The sequence below is a fragment of the Halichoerus grypus genome, chromosome 6 (genome assembly GCF_964656455.1).
Source record: "Halichoerus grypus chromosome 6, mHalGry1.hap1.1, whole genome shotgun sequence".
NCBI lineage: Eukaryota > Metazoa > Chordata > Mammalia > Carnivora > Phocidae > Halichoerus > Halichoerus grypus.
In genome coordinates, this window is record NC_135717.1 from 38,948,421 (window position 1) to 38,975,332 (window position 26,912).

Consider the following 26,912-nt stretch of genomic DNA (forward strand, 5'->3'; position numbering starts at 1 on the left):
GGACAGTGAGGGATTTGGGTGCCACTTCATGCCCAGGTGAATCGCAGAGCTGCAGGTGTCTCACAATGACCCTGCTTGGACTCTCCCAGTGAGAGGCAGCAGGACATGGGCCCAGCACTTGTGGGTTTAGTTGAGGTTTACCAGCTAGTTTAAACAGAGAGACAGAACACAGAAAGGGAGTCTCGAAACCTTGGGATGCAGCCTGGCACCAGGTCTCAGGACAGTGGGATAGAGTCCTCCCCCATGTGGGAGTCTGCGGACTTCTCCCTGTGGCCACTCGGCCAGCTTAGGTCAAGCATCCACCTCATACCCACTAGCAGTTACTCCCCATTCCCCACCCCACCCCCCAGCCCCGAGAGCCACTAGAGTGCATCGTTTTTAGGCTTGATGGGACGCAGGTGCGCTGGCCGCAGAGGCAGCCTCCTGCCCTCGGCCGGCGGGGATGCTGCGCTGGCCCCCCCCCCCTCCTCCCGCTGAGGCCCGCCTCGGCCGTCGCCTCTGTGATAGCGGGCACTGGCCCCCACACCGCGCCGGCGCTTTGGAGGAACGGTAAGAGAGGACGCCGTGAGTTTTTCCCGAGCGCCTACCGTGTGCCAGGCGCTTGGAACACGGCGGAGACGCAACGGGACAGAGGGTGGTTATCACTGCTGGTATTGGCACAGCCGTGACGCTCGCGGCTGCGGAGGGCAGAGGGGCGCGGACGCGGCGGGGACCTGAAGCCGGAGGGCGCGGGAGGGCGCGGAAGGGCAGCATCGCAGAGGCCCAGCCGCCGCCGCCGCCACCGCTCCGGGCGGCAGCGCGACGCCCCGCCCACCCCATGAGGGAGGAGGGGGCGGGGCCCAATGACGCCCCGCCCCCGTACGCGGCCGCCCTGCAGAGCGAGGGGCGGGGCCTCTGGCCGCCCCGCCCCGCGCCGGGAGGAGGAGGAGGAGCGGCGGCGGCGGGCCCGCACTGCAGCGCGAGCGCGCGACTGGCCGGCGGTGAACGCAGAGCGCGGCCGGGCCCGAGCGCCGAGCGGGCGTCGCGCAGGGAGACAGGCCGCGGCCGCCGCCGGATCCCGCCCCGCGCCCCGCCATGCCGTCCGCGGGCCCCGCCTGAGCCGCGGCCACCGGCGCCGGGCGGGCTCGGGGGCGCTCGGGGCCGGGCCGGGGCCATGCGCGCGCTGCCCTGACGATGCCGCCCGCCGCGCCCGCCCGCCTGGCGCTCGCCCTGGGCCTGGGCCTGTGGCTCGCGGCGCTGGCGGGGGTCTCCGGGTGCGGCTGCGGGCCGTGCGCGCCCCCCTGCCTCTGCGGTCCGGAGCCCGGCTCCGCCTGCCGCGTCAACTGCTCCGGCCGCGGACTGCGGACGCTCGGACCCGCGCTGCACATCCCCGCCGACGCCACCTCGCTGTGAGTACCCCGCCACCCCGCGCCGCGGGCCGGGCGGTTGCCATGGCGCCGGGACTCGGGGGCGCCCGGGGCGTGGGGCGGCCTCGGCGCGCCTGCACCCTCGGCTCCGGGGAGAGGCCCGGCCGGGCAGGCCGCCGGCCTGGCGGGCCTCGCAGGGCGTGGGCGCGTCCCCGGCCTCTGAAGGGGAAACGGAGTGCGGGCCAGGCCTCTCCCAGGGCGAGGCTCCAGCTCAGTGAGGTCGGCCCGACTAAATAAGGAAAACCCGGGACCGCGGGCGGTCCTCAGCCCCCCTGGCCTGGGCCGGGGCGAAGCAGAAGAATCCCGGTTTCTCTGAACGCAGAAACGCCCCACCTGGGGGGCTCCGCAATCGCGAGTTGATGGGGGAACCTGAGACAGCGCGCGGGGGCGGGGTGGAAGGTGTCTGAAGGGAACCGGCCGGCACTTAGACGCTAATTAAGGACTAATAGAATGCAGCCTGGCCTGGGGGATGCTCTGCACCTGGGAGCCCTGCAGCAGGAAGCCTGGAGGAGGAGAGCTCTGTCTGGGATGGCGGGGAAGGCTTCCCGGAAGAGGTGTCTGGATAAAGATTTGAAGGATGTGTTAAGACTTGGCCTGATGTTAAAGGAGGAGTGACAAGGTGGCCGCAGGACGGGAGGAGGGAACCGTGTGTGCAAGGTCCGGAGGCTGCATTTGGTCATGTGTGGGTGTTAAGGCACACCCCAGTGTGGCACTGCAAGGGAGTTGTGGGGAGGTGGGCTGGGCTCAGAGGGCTCTGATGTGATCCTGGGGACAGTGGGCAGGTGGGGTTGCAGGAGTAGTTTAAAACGCTGAAGAGCTGTTTTCAGGTGTTTTGTGAGCCCTGTGCCAGGCTCTGGCTGTGACCCTCCCCTAGCCCTCTGAGGCAGAGGTACAGCAAAGATTCCTCTTTTACATACGAGAAAACAGACTCAGGGGATGTGACTTGCCCAGGTACCAACCTGCGGCCAGCACATGGCAGAGCTGGGATTGACGGAGATGCCCAGGACCTGAAGTTGGAATGGACAGGGTGCAGGGGACCCAGATTTGCAGACAGTTGTCCCCGGGCTAGGGGCAGGCTCAGGGCCTGCTGATCTGCATTCCCATGGCCCTGTTTGGATTTCTTGGGCACTTTCAGCTACCGAAGCCAGGACTCCCATCTGTCCTTGGCCACGTGCTAGAATCCATTGGGGAGCATTTAACATCCTCAGGCTTGTGAAATCTGGGGATGGGTCCTGGAATTTGGTTCTGTAATATTCCCTGGGTGCCTCCAGTGTATGGCCACCTTTAATTAGGTGACCCCATGGTCAGTGTTCAGATGAGTTTGGATGTTGGGGAGTAGGTGGGTGAAGTAGGGATGGGTATTTCTCCTGGGTGGTCTGGATGTCCTTGGGGCTTTGGTGAGTGGGATGGGGGTGGGGGAAGAGCAGGTTCTCCAGGATCAGCTGGGAGCCATGGCTGGGGGCGGGATGGGGGTGTGTGTGCTGGGGTCACACTGGGCCTGTCGCTTTGCTACCTGACCCCTTGAGCATTCACCATCCCCTCTGTCTCTGTGGAGATGGCCTCTTGCCTGCACCAGCATAATCGGATCAGATTCCCCACCACCCCCCTCCTTGTTTCTGGATACTGTGGTGAAGATACCTCCATCTCTGGTGGGCTGGGAGCTGCTGAGGTCAGGCCTGGTTTCTTCTGGTTATTCTCTGCTTCCCCAGCAGCTGATGCTGAGCTGGCCTCCAGGAGCTGGGTAGGAAGTAAACAATACAGGTGGCTCAGTCAGGGGCCTGCAGCAGGTGCAGGCTCTGGAGCCTCTTGGGCACAGTGATGGAGCTCAAGACTGTTGCTTTGCATGTGTCTCTGTAGGATCTGCTCCTGGGTTTTGGAGGTCCTGGGAGCTGGTGGCCTGGCCCGGCCTGAGCCGGCAGGATTCCCAGGGTTGCTGGCCCCTCTGAGCTTGCGATGGAACCCTGAGACACAAGTAGATGGGGAACGGAGGAGACCCCACGCTGTTCTTTACACCCCAAAGCTGCCTCTGGGAGATTTCTGGAGGCTAGGGAGCAGGAACCCAAGGGAAACTGTGCTCTCTCCTGGTCCTGCTGGGTTCAGGCCTGGTACCTCTGTCATGAGCCAGACCTGGGTAACCCTCGCCTGGGTTAACAGTGCTGCTGGAAGGCGCCTGAGACAGATGACGTTACTCAGCAAAGTGTTGCTGTTGTCCCGTTTTAAAAGCTTTATCGTGGAGAATTTGAACAGACCCAGAAGAAGTAGACAAAATTGCGTGCTGAACTTCATGGACCCATCGCCCTCTGTCCTGCCCCTCCATGCCCCACCTCCGTCCGTCTTTGAACCAGTTGCCAGCTGTCCTGTCCTTTAACGTATAAGCATCACACCTTATACCTTATATCACTTTATACGTGGTCACACCTAAGACCGTGAGCGATTCCCCAATCCCGTCCGTGCCAGCATGTTTAGGTTTTTGGTTGTCTCCATTTTTTTTTTAGTCGTTTGAATTAGGATCCAAATAAGGTCCACATGGTACAATTAGTCCGTGTCTTTTGTCTTCTGATGAGGTGTCCACTCTCCCTCATCTCTTTCCTTCCTCATGCAACTTGTTGAAACTGGCTCCGAGAGCAGCTGGGTTTGGACTGCGCCTGTGTCATCTCCATGGCGGCATCCCCTGTGTCCTCCTGCCTCTGTGTCCTGTAGCTGGACGGTTGCTCCAGAGCTGTGCTGTGTGGCAAGCCACATGTCACGTCCTCTGGAGGCGCTTGTGGCCATTGGCTACTGCGTTGGACAGGACCGCAGAGACTGAGCATGTTCGTCACCAGGGGAAGTTCACATGTGAAGGTGCTGCTCCGCATGTCGCCTGTCGGTCAGTTTCAGGTGTGGTTGCTTTGGGCCAGCCACTTGTCAGGGCTGTGCGCTGCTCACTTCAGCCACCGGTCTAGGACTAGGTTTGGGGCAGGAACTCAGTAGGGACTTGGTTCGTTGATGGAAATATCAGGGCCTTAGGGTCTTGTGTCACCTGGGGGGTACTTAGGGCCTCACCCTTCCCCGCCCGTGCCCCTGAATGGCAGGAGAGTCGGGGAGACTGGAGGAGGCTAGATCTCTAGCATCTGCATAGCGCATGGGTGCGAGGGAAGGTGGGCATTGGGGAGCAGACCGCGGGCCTGGTGTGTGCGTGACCTGTTAGGCTGCCTTGGACTGGCCAGACCACAGATGGTCCCCTCCCTGAGCCCTCAGCAGGCAGAGAGCCTGACTGCTGCATGCCGGGCCCTGTGTCTGGAGTCTCTGAGGGTCAGTTCTCACCGGGAAGCTGATGTTAAGCCAAAGACACAGATGATGGGGAGGGGGCTGCTTTAGAGGGGCTACCTGGAAGGACCCCCAGTGTAGGTGACATTGGAAGGTCTGAGAGAGAGCGTCCCAGACAAGGGACAGCCTGGAGGAGTCTCTGAGGCCCCAGGTGATGGAGGCGTGGGAGGTGAGGCCTTTATCCAGGCAACTGTTGGGGACAGCATTGAAGGGTCCCAGACGGAAGAGGCACAGAACACTGGCTACTGGGTGGAGATGGGTCTTGGGAGGATCTGGGCGTCCTGCACGCCCAGCTGCTCTCACGTTCATGTCCCCTGAGGTGCGCAGCCAGCCCTTGGAATTCAGAATACAAATGCATGTGTAGCCGTAGTTTCCCAAGAGGACACGGAATGCACATTTGCCAGAGCTGTCGACAGGAGGACACGCTGTAGGAGGGCCCCCTGCCTGGGCGGGAAGGTGAATGGGGAGGCTTGGGCTGCATCTGCAACACTCAGGTACTTGAAGAGACCAACACCGGAGAACCCACAGTTCCAGCAACCCTCAGGAGCTGGGTGGTGCTGGGAGTAGGGAGGACCGCCACCTCTAGGAAAATGAGCCCACCTGCCAAACAGCTGCCAGGTGGAGAGCATGTGCGAGTCTTTTACGTGGCGAGGGACTCGTAGCCAGAACGTTGATTAAAAACAGCGACAACAAGGTTTTTATGTATTCTCAACGTGAATGAGATCAAGGGTCCAATTAAAAAATGGGTGAAGGATCTGAGCAGACATACCTCCAAAAAAGAGACAGATGACCAGTAAGCACATGAAAAGAAGCTCAACATGTTGCTTTCAGGGAAACGCAGATCGAACTGCAGTGAGATGCCCCTCACGCCCATGTGGACGGCTGTCGCAGACAGATGGTAGCCAGCGTCTCGAGGTGTGGAGAAATCGGACCACCCACACAACCCTGGCGGGACGCAGAATGGGGCGGCCCTCTGGAGGGCGGTCTGCCGGCTCCTCGGTAGGACCCAGCCATTCTACTCCTAGGTGTCTGCCCAAGAGAAGTGAAACCTGGGTCCACACAGAAATTTGTACACAAATGTTCACAGCGGCAGGATTCATAGTAGCCAGAACGTGGAGACAGCGCAGGTGTCCAGCAACAGAAGAACAGAGGAACCGAACGTGGTCTGCCAATCCACTGGAGTATTACTCAGCCGTTAACAGGAACGGAGCCCTGACACCTGCTCCAACCTGTACAAGCCTTGAAGACATGTTAAGTGAAAGAAGCCAGACATAAGAGGCCACGTGTTGAATGATTTCACTGGTAGGAAATGTCTAGAACAGGCAAATGCATGGAACCAGAAAGCAGACTAGCGTGTCTAGCTGAGTAGGGGAGGTGTTTCTGTTTGGGGTGAGAATGTTGTGGAATCAGACAGTGGTGCTGGTTGTGCAACCTTGAGAACACACTAGGAACCACTGAGTTGTAAGCTTCACAAGGGTGAACTTTATAGTATGTGAGGTACAACTGAATTGAAAACGAAATCTCTGAAAATAGCTAGGGGTGTGCACCCCACTCCCCACCACTGGGTCGTCCTCTCCCTCCGTGGTTGCCACGTGCTGGGCTCCTTGCTAAGCCCTTTCTGTCCTATGTCACCTTCCATCCCCATGATGCTATGGCATTGGAAGCTCTCTTGGTCCCATTTTACAGACCAGGAAACTGAGGCTCCCTGAGGTTAAGTCACTTCCTAGGGTCACATGGCTGGTGAGTTGTGGCGGAGAGGTGATTGCATCAGCGCGCTCTGGGGCATACCCCCAGTGCCGCACACAGGGGCCTGGCTCATAGAAGTGGCGGTGGGGGGCACCCCCCGTGGGATTGAGTGGGACTGGGTGGGCTCTGGGCTCTGGCCTCAGCTGCTGGCTTGGCCCTTCCCTGCAGCTCCGTCTTCGGGCGTCGATCTGCTATCTGTGCTGGGGTTCTTCCCACTGACTTCCTGTCTGGTTCTGGGAGGGAGGCGTGGGGACCCAGCAGTCGGGACTCTGGCCCTGAATCAGACCTGATTCAATCCCACCTCCTCCATTTCCTGCGTGACCTTGGCCGCGTCTCTCAGCCTTCCCAAGCTTTAGTCTCCTCACTCGTACGGTGGGCACCGAGGATGGATGTCCCTTCTGGGGTTGTGGGCGTGTCCATAGGGCTCAGCGCTGGGACCACGGTAACTGTAACCATTGCCAGGGTGGCCCCTTGGCTCCATTCTGTCCACATCCTCAGAGCCCATTACCTTGTCCCCAAGCACTGGCCACTGGCCGATGGGTCCTTGGGACCTGCCCTGCTGACAGAACAGAAGCACGGAGAGGAGCCCTGAGCACGTGTGCCAGTCACTGCGTTGTTCAGACCAAATGGGGGGGGGCGGACTCCTGTACAGCCCTGAGCTCCAGCTGGAGGGAGGCCCCGAGGTCCAGAAGCCTTGCTGCCCCCTCTGCTCTGACCTCAGAGGTGTCTTCAGTGCAGGGCCATGCAGCTGTTGGGAGTCGGGACCCCTGGCACGCTCCTCTGGTGTTGGGTGTCAGTTTTGTGCATTTGTGTTTTTGATGCGTTCAGGTACGGATTTGTGACACAGTGAAGCTTTGAGGTGTGACTAGAAAGTGTCACTTCCCATGTTCACCTTGTTCTGTGACCTGGGGTGTTGGGGCACCGCTGAAATCCCTGGCCACGAGAGCTGCTTGATGCCCCCCACATCAGCCCTGCTGCTGGCTCCACCATCACGCGCACGGCACACCCGGGTGATCTTGCTGCAGCATAGGCACACTGTGTCGGTGAGACTCAGTTTCCCTCTCCTGCTTCTCTGCAGGCTCATCCTGCGGCTCTCTCAGGGCCTGAGACCAGGGTGTCTCCTGTGGGGGCCCCCGCCTCCTCTCTCTGTTGCTCTGCCTTGGCCCTGGGCAGCTTGTCGCTGGCCACCGTCTTCTGACAGCTGGCTGGGTGGCCCTGGAGGACGTGGCTCCTGCCCCCACACGCTGCCTGTGGGATGGGGTGTGCTTCTGCCACTACCCGTGCTCCCCCACAGCTCTTGAGACCCTGGCTCTTGAGGGACGCCCTGGCTGAGCTTGGTTTCAAGTGAGGAAGCCATTTTGGATGGAGATGCACATTTTCCTTTCCGGAACACTCTGCAGTGGCCAGCGCCAGCAGTGGGAACCCAGACGGGCCCAGCCCACGGAGCACTCTGGAATGAAAACATCCCGTTTGTCCTGCCGCTGTCTGGGGTGGCGGCGGCCGTCTGGCCCTCTGAGCTGGGTGCTTGTGCGTCTCCAGCCGGCCAAGGCGGGGCCGTGTCCACGGGGTGGGCCGCGTGCAGCGGGGGCGCCGGCCGAGCGTGCCTGCAGTCTTGCTGCCGAATAGAACGCAGCTGGAAAATGCAGCTCACGTCCTTTTTTCCCGGAACACCTCGTTCTTTGTGGCTTGGCAGCCATCTCCGCCAAGGGGCCCAGTGGTGCCCAGCCGCCCGTGCCAGGGAAGGGGCTGCGTTTGTGGCCAAGGTGGGCAGGGCTCATTCTCTCCCTGAGGTGCCTGTGGGCCCAGGCCTGGCCAAGTGTGGTGTCCCTGATTTTAGCAGCCCCCGTGCCCTGAAGGATGCTATGGGGCCCCCCCTGGAAAGGGCTTTGTCTTAAGGCAGGGCCAGAAGCCAGCTTTTCCTTCTGGAAGCAGGGAATGAAGGCCAGTGCTCAGGGCAAGGCTAACAGCACGATTGGCCTCCAGGGTCCGGTGCCTGCAAGCTGCTGTATAGCCCTGGGGTCAGGCTGCTCCGTGCCATTGGCCATGCCCGGGGCCGAGGGGGTGATGGGCTGGCTAGCCACGCTGGACTGATGTCTCTGCCCCTGGCAAGCCAGAGGCCACGTGCCAGCCCCCCACCGCCAGGATGGGGAAGAGCCCAGCCTTCCTCCTTCAGTCTCCCGACTCTGGGGAGGTGATGGTGGGACGAGCAGGGCAGCCTCCCCGAGCCTCCGCATTCCCACCTATAAAATGGGATGGCGTGCTCCTGGCCTGGCTGGCTGTGACAGGTCTGAGCGCAGCTGCTGAGTACAGATGCCACATCTGGGGGGAGGCTGGGCACCCTTGGTGCTGGTCCTTTTGCTGCCTTTGCCCTGAAGGGGACCCCAAATCCCTAGCCACAGGGGGAGGAGCAGGCTAGACCCTCTCCTGGGAGGGGGCCCCACCCTGTCTTGTTAATGCTCTGAAGGTGGCTGCCTCAGGGTGGCTTGATCTTTCTGTCCCAATGTGGAGGACACCCCCCGCTCGCCTCCTTTCTGCAGATCTGAGTTCCCCTCCTTGGCCTGGCCTGCGTGCAGCATCACCACACCAGCTATCTATGCCCCATCCTGGTGAGAATTCAGCAGTGGGAGGGGCAGAGCTCGGGTGTGGGGGCCCCCACAAAACGCTGTGAAACGTGGGCCACCTCCTGGATCTGGGAGGTTCCCATGCAGACCTCTTCTCCTCACTTTGGAGGCTGAGACAGCCCCTCACCGCTGCCCTGGGGCCAGCAGACCCCTCCATGGAGAGCCTGCCTCTGCCCCCTCCCCAGCTGGCCCTGTCCGCATGTTTGTCTTCAAATCCGCTCCTTCCTAAACTCGAATTCATTAATTTACACATCATTTCCGGCCCTGGAAGCCAGCCTTGCTCACCATAAATAGACGGAATGAAAACAGAATGAGGTTATTACACTCAAACTGGCTCAGTGCTCCCGGCGGCCTGCCCCCGGTGCTGGGGGGGGGGGGGCTGCGGCGTCGCCAGCCCCAGGGCCCGGTGCGGGGGGGCAGGTTCAGCACTGTAGCCTCTCCCCTTTTGCCTGGGCCTGGCTCCTGAGGGGATGTGTCGGGGGTCCTCCTCGCTGGGCTGAGGAGAACCTGTTTCCCCCCAGAGCTGGCAGTGCCTCCAGGGAAAGGACAGGCCAGCCGAGGCTGTGTTTCCAGGAGCCCCGTGGTGGAGGGAACAGCACGGAGCCCTGGGCCTTGGATGGGGAGGGGGGTACCCTCTCTCCTGCCAGCATGCTGTCCCGTCCTGCCAGAGGGAGGAGGCAGCTGCTGGCTCTGGAGGAGTGGGTTACATAACCTCTGCAGTGGCCCCTCTGGAGCCCGTTCCCCCCCAAGCCCTGTTTCCAGCACGGCGGCCAGCGCAGGGGTGGGGGGTGACGGGCTGGGGCCTGGCACTCGCCCCCGCCGCTGACCACATGCGTCTGGAATGTGCAGATGTTTCCTTGGGGGCTCCGGCTGGCCCCCAGACCCCGCCCAGCATCTGGACTGGGGAACGGGCACACGAGCCGCTCCTCTCCGTGGCAGAGGAGGAAACTGAGGCCACTCAGCGCTGCAGGGCAGGGTCCCAGCTTCTCTGGGGCCTCCAGTTCCTCAGCTCTAGAAGGGTAGAGTGCTCTTGGAGCCACCCCAGGCTCAGGAACACTGCAGACCTGCTTGTGACCACCCTCTCCTTGGCTTCTACCTTCACGCACCCTGATCCACTCCCCTCTTCTGGGTGCAGCCCTTTCTCACCTCTCCCCGCTGGGGCCCTGATGTGAGCAGGGGCGGGACGCAGGTGCTGAGCCTTGTGTGGAGAGGGCAAGGGGGAGCTGCCTATCCGATGGGGGTCCTTCAGCACCTGCTGGGCACCTCCAGCTTGGTGGTGGAAGCAAGGACCCTCCACCAGGCTTCTGCTTGGAGCAGGAAAGAGCAGACCCAGACATGCCGTTGGGGGCCTGTACCCCAGAAGAGGCTGGTGTCCCCCCTCATGAGGATGTCTGGTCTGGAAGGCAGGGGGAGCATGGGGGACAGCCTGGGCTCCCCAGTGGACTGCTGGGTCACTGTGGGGGAGGAGAAGGAAGGCCAGCCTCTCAACCTGATCCCTGGTGCCTGGGGAGGTGACATGTGTTTTGTGCTGTCGTGGGTGTGTGCCTGTCGCCTGGTGGTGTGTGGGTCCCCAGGTCACCCACCTCCTCCCGAAGCTGGCCTGACCCCTCCAGCCCTGGCCTGGGGGTCTGTGGAGGTTGCTTGTGTGGGCCTTGGAGGGGCTGGGGAGTATCTAGCTGGCCCAGAGGGTGGGCCCTGCTTGGCCCGGGACCTCTTAGGGGTGCTGTCCAGCCAGGCTGCTGGCCCTCCTCCCAGTAGAGGCCAGCCGCTGCTTGGCCAGCCCCTGCGGCTTGGGCTGTGCTGGGCTCCTTTGGCGGCTCCCTGGGCCTGCTGTGTCTCTCCCCTGCGGTTGTAAGACCTGGGGAACACCGGTGTGGGGGCAGGGTGTCAGACTATGATGATGTCACCTCGGGGGGAGGGCTGGCCGAGGCCTCCTTGGCATTCCCCCAGAACATTGATGGCAAGAATAAATGTGGACAAATGGCTGTTGAGGACCTTGGGGGTGTGGGACTGGGTGAGGACCCTACCAGTGTTCTCTTTCCATGTCCTCCTTCCAGTGACGCTCAGAGCTCCCCCTCAGGGTCCCCTCTGCCCTTCCCATCTCTCCCAGTGTACACGGTTACCCATGGCCTGCCCCAAACAGACGCTCCCACACCGTGGGGCAGGCTGGGGGGCTGGGGCTCAGGGCATGGTATGCCCTTGGGGCACGGGACCTTGGCCGCGGAAGATCCTGGGGAGCCTGTTGATATTTTCTGTGCCCCAGGGGCCAGGCTAGGCCCAGGTGAGTGCGGGGGGTGGGGGGCTCAACTGGACCCTGGAGAGCAGGGAGCACGTGGCCAGTGCCTGTGACTGACTGACGTGGGGCCTTCCGCATGCAGGAGAGGGGAGCCTCAGTGGGGCTGCTGGGCCACACAGAGCTGGATGGAGGACTTAACTGGCCCGAGGATGGCCTGGAGCCATGGGCCAGTGAGGCCAGGGACAGCAATGTCCTGACGGGCCGGGGTGGATGCTGGCTGAGTGGCCTGGACGCTGAGCTTGACCCGCCCCGCCCACCCGCTGCCCTGGTTTCTCAGGCACCACGGGCGGTTCCCAGCAGCTGCCACTCGTGATGGATTTTCCAGAAAATGGGATGTGGAAAACATTTTAGGGATTTTCCTTCTTTCTTTTGTCTTCTGCTTGAGGCCCAAGATTGAGCATCGTGCTTGACCAGTTGGGTGGGAGTCTGGCCAACCTCTCCCTGGTCTCCTGGCCTGGCCTGCCCACCCTACCCTGGGAGTGGGAGTGGGCCGGCTGGGGTGAGCCTGTGGAACACAGGGCGGGCAGTGTACCCTAGAGGAAGGCCCAGCCCGACCCATCAGAAAGCACCCCTTCCTCTGCCACGTGTGAGAAGGGACGGGGCGTGTGAGAAGGGACGGGGGAATCTAGGCTCCATTGTGGGGGGCACAGGTAACCTAGCCAGAAAATCCTGTCCCCGTGTCCCCTGGCCCCCAAAGACCTTTCCAGCCATGGAGTTCCTGGAACCCAGGTTCTGGGTGGAGACGGACCTGCGCATATAGCCATGCACGCTGTCTCTCTGTGTCCACCCTCCCCCCCAGATGGGAAGCCAAGAGGCTCGCGGAGACCTCGGGGCACCGAGCTGGGATGGGGCAGGGCTCTAGCCCCAGCCCATGGTCAGTGAGAGTGCCACTTCTTGAGTGGAGGCGGCCGTGCTGCCCCAGCCTCCTCTTCTGATGGGGCTCCTGGCCCCCCTTGCCAGTCCCCTCGCCGCCTGTTCCCCTCTGAAACCCCTACTCCAGGCCCCCGGGGCAGCCTGTCCATCCACTCCTACCCTGTTTCTCCTACTTCAAGGGCAAAAGGAGGGTGGAAAACTCAGGGGACTCGCGTGCTCTCAAGACAGGAGCTGCTAATGGTGCACCCTTTCCGGCACTTTCTTTAGATCTTAGTTTGAACAGTTGCAGGGGGCAGGGCTGCATTTTGCACCTGGATTTCTCTTGCATCCGTGTGCTGAGGGGGCTGCACCCGCCGATCGACCAATGGGCTCTGGTCACTGCCACTGTAAATCCTGTCTCTCCCCACAGGTGAGGGGAGGGGCGTCTGTGGTGACCCTGGTTCTTGGGGCTGGGGGCCCTCTGCCGTGTGAGGCTCCGGCTTGTGCTGCGTTTTTGAACCTCTTGCCTGGAAGTTGAACTTGCCAAGTTAGCCGCCCTGGCTCTTGCTTGGTTGGGCATACCGGTCACAGCAGTGGGGGGCTGCTCCAGGTGGAGACCCCTGGCCCCCAGCCCCACCTGCTCCCAACAGGTGCTCCGGCCCCACCCGCCCCACCCCTCCAGGGGAATGGGAGCCCCTCTGGGCCTGGCTTCCCACTTGGGTCACAGTATGCTTCTGGCGCCCCTCCAGGCGGCCCCCTGGCTGTGTTGGGGGCCAGGTTGGCAGAGCGGCCTGGCGAAGGCCCAGTTCGCAGCCCCCAGCCCTTGTTGGTCTCCGTGAGACCCTGCGTGGCCAGCAGGCCTCCCGGGTGAAGCAGCGGTTGGGCTGTGGTGGGGGTCGTTTCCTGAGCCTGGTTCCAGACGTGGTCTGCAGCATCATGAGCCAGGCTGGGGTGCTGCACCAGGCATCCCAGCCTGCGAAGCCCTGGGACCCCCTCCTCCCCCATGTCCTCAGGGGCCTGTGTGTGCCCCTCAGCTTTCCCATGAGGACCTTGTTTTCGCACCAGCCCCTTCTCAGGTCCTGCTGTATTTGGAGCAGGCTCCGTTTCAGAGGGTGACTTTTGGGAGCGGGACACCACCCCTGCCCCACCCAGGCTGCCTCAGGTGCTTAGATAGGAGGGGCCGCGGCAGCCAGGCAGGTGCCCAGGGATGGGCTGTCTGACCAGGCCATGCTTGGGGTAGGGTGGGAGTCTGAGTGTTGGAAGAGCTGGGTTGGCAGGACCTGGAAATGGTTGGGCCAGGAGGAGGTGTCAGTGGACCCCCCGCCTCTGCACGACTGGGTGGTCAGTGGGAGCCAGGTTAGGGCCAGTGAGAGGCATTCTGGGGACATCTGAGGGCGAGCGGTGACCTGCAAGGGCAGAGGCTGTGCAGGTGGGAGGCCCAGGCCTCATCAGTTTGGAGGCCACAGCAGGGGGCTACTCAGACGTGGGAGCCTGGGGCAGGGATGAGGAGGATGCAGTGAAGCAGGGACCAGAAGTGTCCCCCAGGTCAGGGGAGTGGATGGGTAGGGGCAACCGTGGCCTCCACCTCCAGGCTGGGAGGGAGAGTGGAGTCGTTGGCCGCAGAGTGTGCTGTTTGAAGGGCTTTGACCCTCCTTGTGGGGGCGGGGGGGGGGGGCTGTCGCCAGCACCAGGGGTCGTGGTTCTGAAATATTCACGACTTGGCGGATGAAGGTGCTTTCGTGCTGCTCTCCCCAGTGCGTCTCCTCGCGTCTGGGATCTCTGTTTCTTTGGTGAAGCTCGCGTTCTGTGCTCTGGTCCTGGAGCCGCTGACTGGTAGGTGTGTGCGGAAAGGGCGCTGGGGCCTTTGACCCCGCTGGAAGTTGGTAGCGCGCTTCCCAGCCTGTTGTCTGGTTTTATTTATGATGCTTTGTGTGGAGGTTGCGTGTTTTTCTGTAGTTGGATCTTCTGGCTTTGCCGTTTGATTGCTGCTGGTGCCTGACGCTCGGAGAATCGTGTGATGCTCTCCTGTGTTCTCCCCGTCAGTTGTCACCTTTGGCTTTGGGCTTTGTGACACTCGCCCGTCCCAGCTGGTGTTGAACCTCCTGGGGTTTACGGAGAGCCGGCTCTCACTCCTGGTCCGCTGTGCCCTTGCGTGGACTCTGGTGGGGCCCGCCTGTCTCTGGAGCGTCCGCCCAACGCAGCAGCGCGGTCGGACACAGTGCACGTCTCCCCTTTCAGCCGGCCTCCCTGATTCCTGCCCGCCTGTGCTTCCTGTTGAACCCTGTGTGTTACCTTGTAGACCATGCCGGTGTTTGTCCTGGGGTTCTGTTAACCTCGTGTTTACTGTGGCCTGTCACCGTAGCTCTGAGATGAGGTGGTCCCCCAGGGTCCCCTCCTGCTTATCTGGTCTTTGTGCCCCACTGTGTCTTGGTGGCACTCGGAGGCCAGCCCTCCCCCAAGCTGGCAGCAGCAAGGCCCCTGGCCCTGGAGACCCTTGGGCTGCCGTGGTGTGTTTCAGGCCCTATGTGGGATGGCACTGCTGGGGCAGGGGGCGGGGGACTGGGCAGAGGAGGGGAGTGGGGCAGGGCGGGGATGGAGTCCTGAGGGCTCCCAGCCCTCTCCTGCTCCGTTCATTTGGATCCTCTATCCTGGCCTCAAGAGCAGGGAGTTGGAGGGTGTGGGGGAGCCTCTGGGGGTGGGCCTGGGTCTGCTTTGTGCCCTGTCTGGGGCTCTGGCACTGACCAGTGACCACCTTGCTCCCCAGAGATGTCTCCCACAACCTGCTCCAGGCCCTGGACGTGGGGCTCCTGGCAAACCTCTCCGCACTGACAGAGCTGTGAGTGTCCGCTCCAGGGGGCTGTGTGATTGCACGGGGTGGGCGGGTGGCGGCTGCCTGTCACTGTTTCTGTTATGGGGGCTTCCTTCAGACCTTGCTGAATCCCCCCCTTTCTTCCAGGGACATAAGTAACAACAAGATTTCTACTTTAGAAGAAGGAATATTTGCTAATTTATTTAATTTAAGTGAAATGTAAGTTGTTTTTGGTGGGTGTCAGTAGCCAAGCCCGAGCCCCCGCCCCGGCCCCCCCAGTTACCCTCCCTGCCCTCCTGACCTGGCCTCCGTGCCCATTCCTGTTTGAGACCAGGCGCTGGGGGCTGTGTGCTTGCCCACCGGAGCTCTTTCAGGGCCCGGCACTGCCACAGGGATGGCGGGGTGCTGTGCTTGTGAGGGCATCGCAGGCCCCCGCTCCTTGCGTTGAGGCCAACAGAGACCCTTCCTCGGGGCCCCCTCACCTGCCCTGCCATCCGCTGAGTGCCCAGCCTTGCGCCTCCCGCAGAAACCTGAGTGGAAACCCGCTGGAGTGTGACTGTGGTCTGGCGTGGCTGCCTCGCTGGGTGGAGGAGCGGCAGGTTCGCGTGGTTCGGCCCGAGGCAGCCACGTGTGCCGGGCCCGGCCCCCTAGCTGGCCGGCCCCTCCTCGGTGTCCCCTTGTTGGATGGCGGCTGTGGTGAGTGTGGCTGGAGCAGGGCCAGCTGGGGCCTTCCCTGCTGGGCAGGTCCCCATAGGTGCTCCGGGGTCACCAGCCTGGGTGGGGGCGGGCGGGGCTGGGAGGCACGTGGACAGTAGTCACGGTGGTTGAGACAGACCGGGTTGGGGGTCCGGAGGGTCCTGTGGACCAAGGGGCCAGTGCAGGTGGGAGGTGGTGAGAGCAGCGGGGTGATGTGATGTGGGATCCGGAGCGGGGCATGCCGGGGACCAGCCTGTCTGCTCCGTCCAGGTGAGGAGTACATCGCCTGCCTTCCTGACAACAGCTCGGGCGCTGTGGTGCTGGTGGCCTTCTCAGCTGCCCACGAGGGCCCACTGACACCCGCGGCATGCAGTGCCTTCTGTTTCGCGGCCGGCCAGGGCCTCGGGGCCCTCTCAGACCAGGGCTGGTGCCTGTGCGGGGCGGCCCGGCCCCCCAACGCCTCCTCGGCCTGCCTGCCCTTTTGCTCCAGCACCCCATCGCCCCTCGCCCCTGCCTGCAGGGGCCCCGCCCTTCTCCGGAACATCTTCCCTGCCTCCCCAGGGGCCGCCCTGGTGGGGCCTCAGGGACCCCTGGCCTCTGGCGAGCCAGCAGCCTTCCACGTCACTGCCTCCCTGCCCGTCAGCTCCACACACTGGGACTTCGGCGACGGCTCCCCCAAGGTGGACGTTGCTGGCCCCGCCACCACGCACCGCTACGTGCTGCCCGGCCGCTATCACGTGACAGCTGTGTTGGCCCTGGGGGCCGGCTCTGCCCGGCTGGGGGCTGAGGTGCAGGTGGAGGCCGCTCCTGTGGCCCTGGAGCTCACATGCCTCGTCTCGGTGCGCAGTGACGAGACCCTCAAGCTTGGTGTCCGAAATCGTGGCGGCTCGGACCTCGAAGCCACATACAGCATTGTGGCTGTGGGCGAGGAGCCAGCCCGAGGTGGGTGCCCTGCCGCCCCCGGGCCTCGGTTGTCCCTCCCCTCCTCACCCCCAGGGGCTGGCGTGGGTGGGGTGGTCCTGGTTGGGGACACACTGATGCCCCCTTCTCTGCCCGCCGACCCCCCAGTGGTGCATCCGCTCTGCCCCTCGGACACCGCAATCTTCCCCGGCAATGGGCACTGCTACCGCCTGGTGGCAGAGAAGGCCGCCTGGCTGCAGGCGCAGGAGCAGTGCCAGGCCTGGGCCGGGGCCGCCCTGGCCATGGTGGACAGTCCCGCCGTCCAGCGCTTCCTGGTCTCCCAGGTCACCAGGTACCGCCCCCCGCCCCCCGAGAGGCTGTGAGGTGGGGTCCCCAGAATGCTGGGGTGGGGACAGAGCCTAAGGCTTGAGGAGGATCAGGAGGACAGGTGGGGGTGGCTGGAGGAGCCACATCCAGCTGGCTGGCCTGACTGCAGCCAAGGAGCCCCGTCTTGCTCAGCTGATGCCATTCCCATCAGCTCTCCACACAGAGATGTGTGCATGGGGGTAGGGTTGATGCATCCCGGGTCCTACAGGCTGCCCACCCCCTGCTGTCCCCTGCTGAGCCCCTCCTGGCAGGGGTAGGGCCGGTTCTGGTGTGACCATGGAGGCCACCCTCGGCCCCCCAGGCCCAAGAGGAAATGTGCTTCCCTGTAGCCAGCACCAGTCCTCCCCCCAGCCATCAACGCTTGCCGCGGCCAGAGGCCAGATGCCGATTTCTCCCCGTGTCCCTGTGTGGGAAGGGGCCAACCAGACTGTGGATCATACCCTGGACATCCTCAGTGTCCGGAAGGGGAAATCGAGGCCCAGAATGGTCAAGGTCACCTGGTTAACTGGCAGTAGCCGGGCCCCAGTGCCTGTGCCGTCCATGTGTCTGGAAGCCCTCCCTCCAGAAGGGTCTTCCTAGCTTGGCAGAGCTGTGGGGAGTAGCCTATTCGGGGGGCTGAGATGCATGTGTTTTTTTCCCCAAAACCTACACCCAGAGCTGCTTTTTTTTTTTTTAAGATTTTTTTTTTATCCATTTGAGGGAGGGAGAGAGAGAAGGGGAAGGGGGCAGAGGCAGGAGGAGAGGGAGAATCTCAGGCAGGCTACCCGCTGAGCACAGAGCCCGACGGCAGAGGGCTCGATCTCACAACCCTGAGATCATGACCTGAGCCGAAACCAAGAGTCGGCCACTCTGCACCCCGGGGGCCCCCACACCCTGTCACAGAATACACAGCCCTTGGCCAGACTGAAGCCTCCCCCTGCAAGGAGCCCTCAGCTGGGCCCCTGGCCCCGTGGGCATGGCTGCTATGTGGACACTGACATGGCCTTGCTTGCCAGGTCATCTCTCTGAGCCTCAATTTCCCCATCTAGAGATGGGGACAGGGGCAAGGCCTCCCTGAGGGGATGCCGTGAGGAGCAGGCTCCTGGAGAGAGGGCAGATGGAGGGGTGCCTATTATCGGGTAGCCCCTGAGCGCCCACTCTCCCCTCTGCCTGCCTGCAGGAGCCTGGATGTGTGGATTGGTTTCTCCTCTGTGGAGGGGGCGGAGGTAGGCCCTGCGGTGCGGGGCGAGGCGTTCAGCCTGGAGAGCTGCCAGAACTGGCTGCCCGGGGAGCCGCACCCTGCCACGGCTGAGCGCTGTGTGCGGCTCGGGCCTGCGGGGCAGTGCAACACGGACCTGTGCTCAGTGCCCCACAGCTACGTCTGCGAGCTGCGGCCTGGAGGTGCGCTGGGGCCCCTGGAGGTGCTGCGGGTCACCTTCTGTCCTGGACCAGGACCGCCGCCCACCCCCCCCACTGTGCAGGGTCTCCTGGGTGCCCCAGGGGCTCCTCCTGTCCTGGCCAGGACAGCTGTTCCCCCCAAAATAGGAGCTCCTCCTGTCTGGCCAGGACAGTCACAATCCTCATCCTAGGCTCATTCCTTAGCTGTTCAGCGTCCATTAGGTGTCACTGAGCACTTGTGGTTCCGAGCAGAGCCTGCACCCAATGAGACAGACACAGCTGGGGGGTAGCTGTTTGAGGCTACTGCTGGGGGGCTCAGTCCCAGGTCCGGCCCTGCCTCGGGCCCCTGACGCTCTCCTCGTCATTGCACACTTGCCATCCCAGGTCCTGTGTGGGACGCGGAGACCTTCCTCGTGGGAGCACCCAGTGGGGACCTGCAGGGACCCTTGAGCCCCCTGGCACAGCAGGAGGCCCTCTCGGCCCCCCAGGAGCTTGTCGAGGTAGGCTGACCCCAGGACCCTCCAGGACACAGTCTGGAGACTGAGCCTTAGTCTGGCTGCACTGTTTTTTCAAAAATAAGCTCTTTTTTCTGGGCCTTCCTAATGTCCTGTGTGCCCAGTAAAGATGCCGTAGGAAACCCACCACCGTGCAGAGAGAAGCAGCACCTCCTCCCAGTGTCTGAGAGCCCTGAATGCTCCTGAGCCTTCTCTCTGGATGTTTGTGGGCTTTTTCACAAAACAAGGTGGTGGTCCTGGTGCTCATAGGTGGTTTTGACCTGATTTCTCATCCTGAGTGACTGTCTTCCTCAGTGTGAAGCCCCGTCTGGTGGCTCCTTCCCCTCTGCGCCGGCAGGGCTGGGGCTGGCTGGGGGTCGGGGTCTGTGGAGCTGAGCAGCCCCGTCCCCCCAGGTGATGGTGTTCCCCAGCCTGGGCGTGAGCAGGGAAGCCTTCCTCACCGCAGCCGAGTTCGGCACCCAGGAGCTCCGCCGGCCCGCCCAGCTGCGGCTGCAGGTGTTCAGGCCCACAGCAGAAGCAGGTGGGACTCTGTCCGGGGGGGGGGGGGGTGTCTGTGCGGTCACAAGCAGTGGTCCCTTGGCCACTGGACAGGTCTCCAGCCTTGAGGTGGACAGAGTGGTGTCCACAGAGAAACCAACTCAGGCTCGGGATCTGCAGGACTGCCTGTGTGGGGCTCGCCTGGGTCAGTCAGCTGGCCCAGTATTGGGGGGTGGGGAGGGTGGTAGAGGAGTGATGCTGGGGGCTGGGGTGCTGCCTGGCAAGGCCTCGTGTCATCGTGGGGGCGCCCCTGACTGTGGCTTGATAGCGGGCCAGGGCCCTGACACCCCTCTTCTCATTTCAGGGGCCCCAGGAAGCAGCAGGGAACCTGAGAGCAGGTCCCCGGAGAGCCCGACTGAGTCAGTCCCTGCGTGCACCCCAGAGGGACGCTGGTGCCCCCGAGCTAGTCTCCACCTGCCACTGGACGACCCCTGCCACCCCCGGGCTTGTGCCAACGGGTCCACATCCGGGCCGGGACCCCCCGGGGCCTCCTGTGCACTGTGGAAGGAGCTCTTCTTCTCCCTGCCGCCGGGCCCTCCCGCCCAGTACTCAGTACGTGTCACCGGCCTGGTGTCATCCGCTTCCTGCTCAGCTACCCGCCCACACACACGGCGCACCCTGCCCCTGCCCCTGCCCTGCGCTGGCCTTTCCGCTCGTTTTGGCTGCAGTGTCCCTCAGAGGTCCCGCCCTGTCCGGGACCCGCCCTGCCTGCATCCTTGCTCTGTGCTCTGCGCACAGCCCTGTCCCCGAGCCTGTCCTGTCCGTCCCTGCCCTGAGTGCCTGGGGGGCCCCTATGAGGCCCGGCGGAGTGTGCGTGAGTCCGGGTTATCCCGGGTGGACCCTGCCCAGCTGCTCCCTTGCAGCCCCCCGACCAGGGTGGTCCACTGTGAGGACCTGATGCAGCCTGCCTTCGTCTCCCGTAGGTCACCTTCCGTGGCCAGGACAGCCCCCTGCTCCCCGGTGACCTCATTGCCTTGCAGCACGACGCTGGTCCGGGCGCCCTTCTGCGCTGCCCGCCGGCCCTGGGCGCTCCTGGCGCTGAGGCCCCGTACTTCTCCACCACTGCCGCGGCCTGGCTGGCCCACCTGCCCGCCCAGCTGGAGGCAGCCCCAGCCGGCCCGGCCTGCGCCTTGCGGCTGCTCGCCGCCACAGAGCGCCTCACCCCCCTGCTGGGCCTGCGGCCCAACCCGGGGCTGCAGCGGCCGGGGCGCTATGAGGTGCGGGCCACGGTGCGCAACAGCGTGTGCACCCACAACCTGTCCTGCAGCTTCGATGTGCTCTCACCGGTGGCCGGGCTACAGGTGGCCCGTCCCACGCCCCAGGACGGCCGCCTCTATGTGCCCACCAACGGCTCAGCCTTGGTGCTGCGGGTGGACTCCGGCACCAACGCCACAGCCACGGCCCACTGGCCCGGGGGCAACGTGAGCGCGCCCTTCGAAGCCGCCTGCCCTGCCGCGGTCGCTGCCCTGGTGCCCGGCTGCGCCCTCGAGGCCAACTCCACCCTGTTCTCCGTGCTGCTGCTGCCTGGGCTGAGTGAGGGCGAGCACGCTGTCGAGGTCGTGGTGGAGAACGGCGCCGGCCAGGCCAGCCTCAGCCTGCGGGTGAAGGCCGAGGAGCCTATCCGTGGCCTTCGTGCCACTCCCAGCCCCGAAGCCCGCGTGCTGCAGGGAGTCCTGGTGGTAAGTGGGGCCGGCCGGCCTGCCCCGAGCCCCCCCGAGATGAGGGGCCCGTGCCGAGAGCAGCCCCTCCCCGGCGAGGGGGAGCTTGGCCTCGGGACAGCGGGCTCCATGGCCGGTTTTGGGCAGCTTCTGCTGGGTACTTTCTGAGGGTCTGGTGCCAGGCGGCCTGCTGCTGTCCCTGTCCCGGGCTGTCTCCCCACACCGGGCAGCCACCAGCTCCGTGGCCTGCATAAAGCGGCCGTGAAAAGGGCCATTTCTGACCCCTACCGCTCATGCAGTCATGTGCCTCAACTTCCCCTGGTCACACCCGTTCTGTCGGCTGACGGGGGTGAACCTCCAAAACCACAAGGCCCTTTGAGACTCATTTGCTATCCCAGGCGGCCTGTGCAGGAACCTGGGGACAGGCTGTAGGGAGGTTCAGAGATGGTGGGCTCTTTCCGTCACTGGTACCAGGTCACTGTCCAGATAGGAAAAGTGAGGGGCTGAGAGGTCGGAGTGCATGTCAGTCCAAGCTCAGCCCCACACCCTGCGGCCCCTCCAGCCTCCCCCTCCCCGGTGGTGTCTTGAAGTCAGCCCAGGAAGCCCCAGCGGGAGGTGTGTCCGGGTGGGGGGGACATGGGCTTAGGGCAGAATTGGCCACCAAAGCCCTGGGGCCGGCCGACGCTGTGCCCTTCCGGCAGAGGTACAGCCCCGTGGTGGAGGCCGGCTCGGACGTGGTCTTCCGCTGGACCATTGATGACAAGCAGTCCCTGACCTTCCACAACGTGGTCTTCAACGTCATCTACCAGAGCGCCGCGGTCTTCAAGCTCTCGGTGGGTGGGAGCACCAGTGGGGGCAGGGGCGGGCCAGGGCGTGCAGCGCTCACCTTTGCCTTCTGTTCTGCTTTGCTCCCGAGGACCCCTCGGCTGGCTGTGGGTGAATGCGGGGGAGGGCTCTGTGCTGCCTCGCGGCCTGCGCCCCACCCGCGGCAGCCCACGTACGCTCCCTGTCTCTGCAGCTGACGGCCTCCAACCACGTGAGCAATGTCACCGTGAACTACAATGTTACCGTGGAGCGGATGCACAGGATGAGGGGCCTTTGGGTGTCTGCGGTGCCGCCCGTGCTGCCCCCCAATGCCACCCTGGCCTTGGCCGCCCATGTGCTGGTGGACTCGGCTGTGGAGGTGGCCTTTCTGTGAGTGCGCCTGGCCGGTGGGCAGCAGGGTGGGCCGTGCCCGGGTGGGGCTGGTGCCAGGCTCTCCCGCCAGCCTCCGCCTCCTCACCTGCCTGGAGGCGCCGGGTGCCTGGGACCCTGGGAGTGGGGAGGGGGTGCAGCTGGGCCAATGTGCACCCACCCCCAGCCTGCTCATGGCCCTCCCGCTGCCCTGGCAGGTGGACCTTTGGTGACGGTGACCAGGTGATCGGCCAGTTCAAGCCTCCATACAATGAGTCCTTCCAGGTCCCAGACCCCACGGTGGCCCAGGTGCTGGTGGAGCACAATGCCACCCACAGCTATGCCATCCCAGGTGAGGGCTGGGGCCCACCGACCTGCTGTGGGGACAGTCCCCTCTGTCTAGTCTGGGTTGAGGGCCTGGGGTCCTAAATAGGGTGAAGGAGGGGTGTCTGGGGTGAGGGGTGGACTGGGCTGCTGAGCCCCATGATTCAAGTCTCCTGGCCAGAAACTGGACCTCCCTCGGCCACTACTCAGACCCTTTTTGGGGGAAGAAAGGGGTTACCTTTTATTTTTAAAGTCTGAGAAGCCTCACACGCAGAATACAGAGTAAACCTCAGGCCGCCCCCCCCAACTTCTGCCTGTCAGTGGCACTCGCTGTTAACTCAGAGGAGGTCTGCTCCTTCTCCCGTTCCTGCCTAAGCCCCGTGTCTCACCCGGTGCTGATGGCACCCCGCGCACACCTCATTGCGAACGCCCCCAGGGCAGGGTCCAGGGACTTTCTCCCTTTACATTTTGCCCGGGGCCCTGTTCTGTCGTCCCGAGGGGCCCCGGTGCGCAGCAACATGGGGTTCGGTAGTGACTTCACCAAGCTGGTGGTGGTGGTGGCCCTGGCCTCGTCCTTACTCGGGCCTGTTCCCCAGGTGAGTACAACCTGACCCTGCTGGTGTCCAACACCTTCGAGAACCTGACGCAGCGAGTGCCCGTGAGTGTGCGCGCCACCTTACCTGCCGTGGCCGTGGCCGTGGGAAGCCGCGTCCTGGTGGCTGGCCAGTCTGTCACCTTCTCCCCACACCCACTGCCCTCACCTGGGGGCATCCTGTACACGTGGGACTTCGGGGATGGCTCCCCGGCTGTGACGCGGCCCCAGCCGGAGGTCAACCACACGTACGCCTCAAGGGGTGTGTACCGCGTCCATCTGGAGGTCAACAACACGGTGAGCAGTGTGGCAGCCTGCCTCAGCATCCGCGTCTTTGAGGAGCTTCGGGGCCTGAGCGTGAGCCTGAGCCCAGCTGTGGAGCAGGGCGCACCTGTTACGGTCAGGGCCACACTGGAGTCAGGAGACAATGTCACGTGGACTTTCGACATGGGGGACGGCACGGTGCTCATGGGCCTCGAGGCCACAGTGGAGCACGTGTACCTCCGGGCCCAGAACTGCACGGTGACTGTGGGAGTGTCCAGCCCCGCGGGCCACCTGGCCCTGAGCCGGCCCGTGCACGTCTTCGTCCTGGAGGTGCTATGGATTGAGCCGGCGGCCTGCATCGCCACGCAGCCCCACGCCTGGTTCACAGCCCACGTCACCGGGGACCCGGCCCACTACGTCTTCGACTGGACGTTCGGGGACGGCTCATCCAACATGACCATCGCGGGGGACCCAACAGTGGTACACAATTTCACACGGAGCGGGACGTTCCCCTTGGCGCTGGTCCTGTCAAGCCGTGTGAACAAGGCCCATTACTTCACCAGCGTGTGCGTGGAGCCTGAGGTGGGCAACGTGACCCTGTGGCCCGAGAGGCAGTCTGTGCGGCTCGGGGAGGAGGCCCGTCTGGTGGCTCGTGCCTGGCCCCCGTTCCTCTACCGGTATACCTGGGACTCTGGCACTGAGGATGCTGACCGTGTTGGGGGCCCCGAGGCCACGTTCACCTACGCGGACCCAGGTTCCTACCTCGTGACGGTTGCTGTGTCCAACAACATCTCAGCTGCCAACGACTCTGCCCTCGTGGAGGTGCAGGAGCCCGTGGAGCTCGCGGGCATCCGGGTCAACAGCTCTGGCGTGCTGGAGCTGCGGCGGCCCTACCTGTTCTGTGCCGTGGGCCACGGGAGGCCCGCCACCTACCTGTGGGAACTGGGGGACGGCGGGCGCCTCGAGGGCCCCATGGTCACCCATGCCTACAACAGCACGGGCCACTTCGCCGTCAGGGTGAGCGCATGGAACGAGGTGAGCCGTGCGGAGGCGTGGCTGAACGTCACGGTGCAGCAGTGCGTGCGGGGCCTCGGCGTCAACGCCAGCCGCACGGTGGTGCCCCTCAACGGCAGCGTGAGTTTCACCACATCCCTGGAGGCCGGCAGCGACGTGCGTTACTCCTGGGTGCTGTGCGACCGCTGCACGCCCATCCCCGGGGGCCCCACCATCTCCTATACCTTCCGCTCGGTGGGCACCTTCACCATCATCGTTACCGCCGAGAACGGGGTGGGTGCCGCGCAGGACAGCATCTTCGTCTACGTCCTGGAGCACATCGAGGGGCTGCAGGTGGTGGGGGGCGGAGGCGGCTGCTGCTTTCCCACCAACCGCACGCTGCAGCTGCAGGCCGTGGTCAGGGATGGCACTAACATCTCCTACAGCTGGGCCGCCCAGCGGGACGGCGGCCCGGCCCTTACTGGCAGTGGCAAAACCTTCTCGCTCACCGTGCTCGAGGCCGGCACCTACCACGTCCAGCTGCGGGCTGCCAACATGCTGGGCAGCGCCTCGGCCAACCGCACCGTGGACTTTGTGGAGCCCGTGGGCTGGCTGGCTGCAACCGCCTCCCCAAACCCGGCCTCGGTCAATGCCAGCGTCACCCTCTCTGCTGAGCTGGCTGGTGGCAGTGGCGTCATTTATACTTGGTCCCTGGAGGGAGGACAGAGCTGGGTGACCCGAGAGCCATCCACCACCCACGCCTTCCCCAGCCCCGGCCTGTACCTGGTCACGGTCACGGCTGAGAACCAGCTGGGCTCGGCCAATGTCACCCTCGAGGTGGCTGTGCAGGTGCCCGTCAGCGGCCTCAGCATCAGGGCCGGTGACCTGGACCGCAGCTTTGTGGCCGCCGGCTCCTCTGTGCCCTTCTGGGGACAGCTGGACTCAGGCACCAACGTGAGCTGGTGCTGGACGGTGCCGGGTGGCAGTAGGCACGGCCGGCACATTGCCGTGGTCTTCCGTGACCCCGGCACCTTCTCCGTTCGGCTTAACGCCTCCAACGCGGTCAGCTGGGTTATGGCCACCCATGAGCTCACGGTGGAGGAGCCCATCGTGGGCCTGGTGCTGTGGGCCGACAGCAAGGTGGCGGAGCCCGGGCAGCTGGTCCACTTTCAGATCGTGCTGGCTGCTGGCTCTGCCGTGCGCTTCTATCTGCAGGTCAGCGGGGCTGTCATGGAGGCGCTGCCCGGTCCCCACTTCTCCCGCAGCTTCCCCCGGGTCGGGGACTACGTGGTGAGCGTTCAGGCTGAGAACCATGTGAGCCGGGCCCAGGCCCAGGTGCGCGTCTTAGTGCTAGAGGCCGTGGGTGGGCTCCAGGTGCCCAACTGCTGCGAGCCGGGCATCCCCACGGGCACAGAGAGGAACTTCACAGCCCGGGTGCAGCGGGGGTCCCGTGTGGCCTACGCGTGGTACTTCTCCTTGCAAAAGGTCCAGGGGGACTCGCTGGTCATCCTGTCGGGCCGTGACGTCACCTACACCCCCGTGGCCGCGGGGCTGCTGGAAATCCACGTGCGTGCCTTCAACGAGCTGGGTGGGGTGAACCTCACGCTTGTGACGGAGGTCCAGGACGCCATCCAGCATGTAGTGCTGCGCAGCGGCCGCTGCTTTACCAACCGCTCAGCCCGGTTCGAGGCCGCCACGAGCCCTAGCCCCCGGCGTGTGGCCTATCGCTGGGACTTCGGGGATGAGGCCCCGGTGGAGGACACGGAGGAACCCTGGGCTGAACACTCCTATCTGCGGCCCGGGGACTACCGCATGGAGGTGAATGCCTCCAACCTGGTGAGCTTCTTCGTGGCGCAGGCCACGGTCACTGTCCACGTGCTGGCCTGCAGGGAGCCCGAGGTGGATGTGGCCCTGCCCCCGCAGCTGCTGATGCGGCGCTCCCAACGCAACTACCTGGAGGCCCACGTCAATCTGCGCGACTGTGTCACCTACCAGACCGAGTACCACTGGCAGGTGTACCGGGCCGCCAGCTGCCAGCGGCCTGGGCGCATGGCCCCCGTGGCCCTGCCCAGTGTGGACATGAGCCGGCCCCAGCTGGTGGTGCCACGGCTGGCATTGCCTGTGGGCCACTACTGCTTTGTGTTCATGGTGTCATTTGGGGACACACCACTGGCACGGAGCATCCAAGCCAACGTGACAGTGGTGCCCGAGCGCCTGGTGCCCATCATTGAGGGCGGCTCGTACCGCGTGTGGTCAGACACTCAGGATCTGGTGCTAGATGGCAGCAAATCCTACGATCCCAACCTGGAGGATGGCGACCAGACGCCACTCAGTTTCCACTGGGCCTGTGTGGCCTCGACACAGGTCAGGTGCACTGCGGGGCATGGGCGTCCCCTGCCCCCCCCCCCGCCCCCTCGGTCATTCGTGCTGAGTCCAGCATAGGCAGTGGGCTCTCCCAGT

At 64.0% G+C, this 26,912-nt stretch overlaps 1 protein-coding gene across 2 annotated transcripts in view; it reads left to right on the top strand.

Moving 5' to 3' along the window:
• The first annotated feature begins 937 nt into the window (after positions 1-937).
• The window catches only part of PKD1 (polycystin 1, transient receptor potential channel interacting), a 42,332-nt gene continuing 16,357 nt past the window's right edge, over positions 938-26,912 (top strand). For both annotated transcript variants that reach the window (XM_036083261.2, XM_036083262.2), the window contains exons 1-15: positions 938-1,388; positions 14,992-15,063; positions 15,184-15,255; positions 15,563-15,732; positions 16,003-16,674; positions 16,801-16,984; positions 18,179-18,399; positions 18,781-18,896; positions 19,305-19,431; positions 19,753-20,000; positions 20,372-21,127; positions 21,808-21,939; positions 22,125-22,300; positions 22,498-22,631; positions 23,200-26,816. In XM_036083261.2, coding sequence (XP_035939154.2) covers positions 1,174-1,388; positions 14,992-15,063; positions 15,184-15,255; positions 15,563-15,732; positions 16,003-16,674; positions 16,801-16,984; positions 18,179-18,399; positions 18,781-18,896; positions 19,305-19,431; positions 19,753-20,000; positions 20,372-21,127; positions 21,808-21,939; positions 22,125-22,300; positions 22,498-22,631; positions 23,200-26,816 — 6,912 coding nt within the window. In that variant the 5' untranslated portion in view covers positions 938-1,173. The remainder of the gene's footprint in view (positions 1,389-14,991; positions 15,064-15,183; positions 15,256-15,562; positions 15,733-16,002; positions 16,675-16,800; positions 16,985-18,178; positions 18,400-18,780; positions 18,897-19,304; positions 19,432-19,752; positions 20,001-20,371; positions 21,128-21,807; positions 21,940-22,124; positions 22,301-22,497; positions 22,632-23,199; positions 26,817-26,912) is intronic.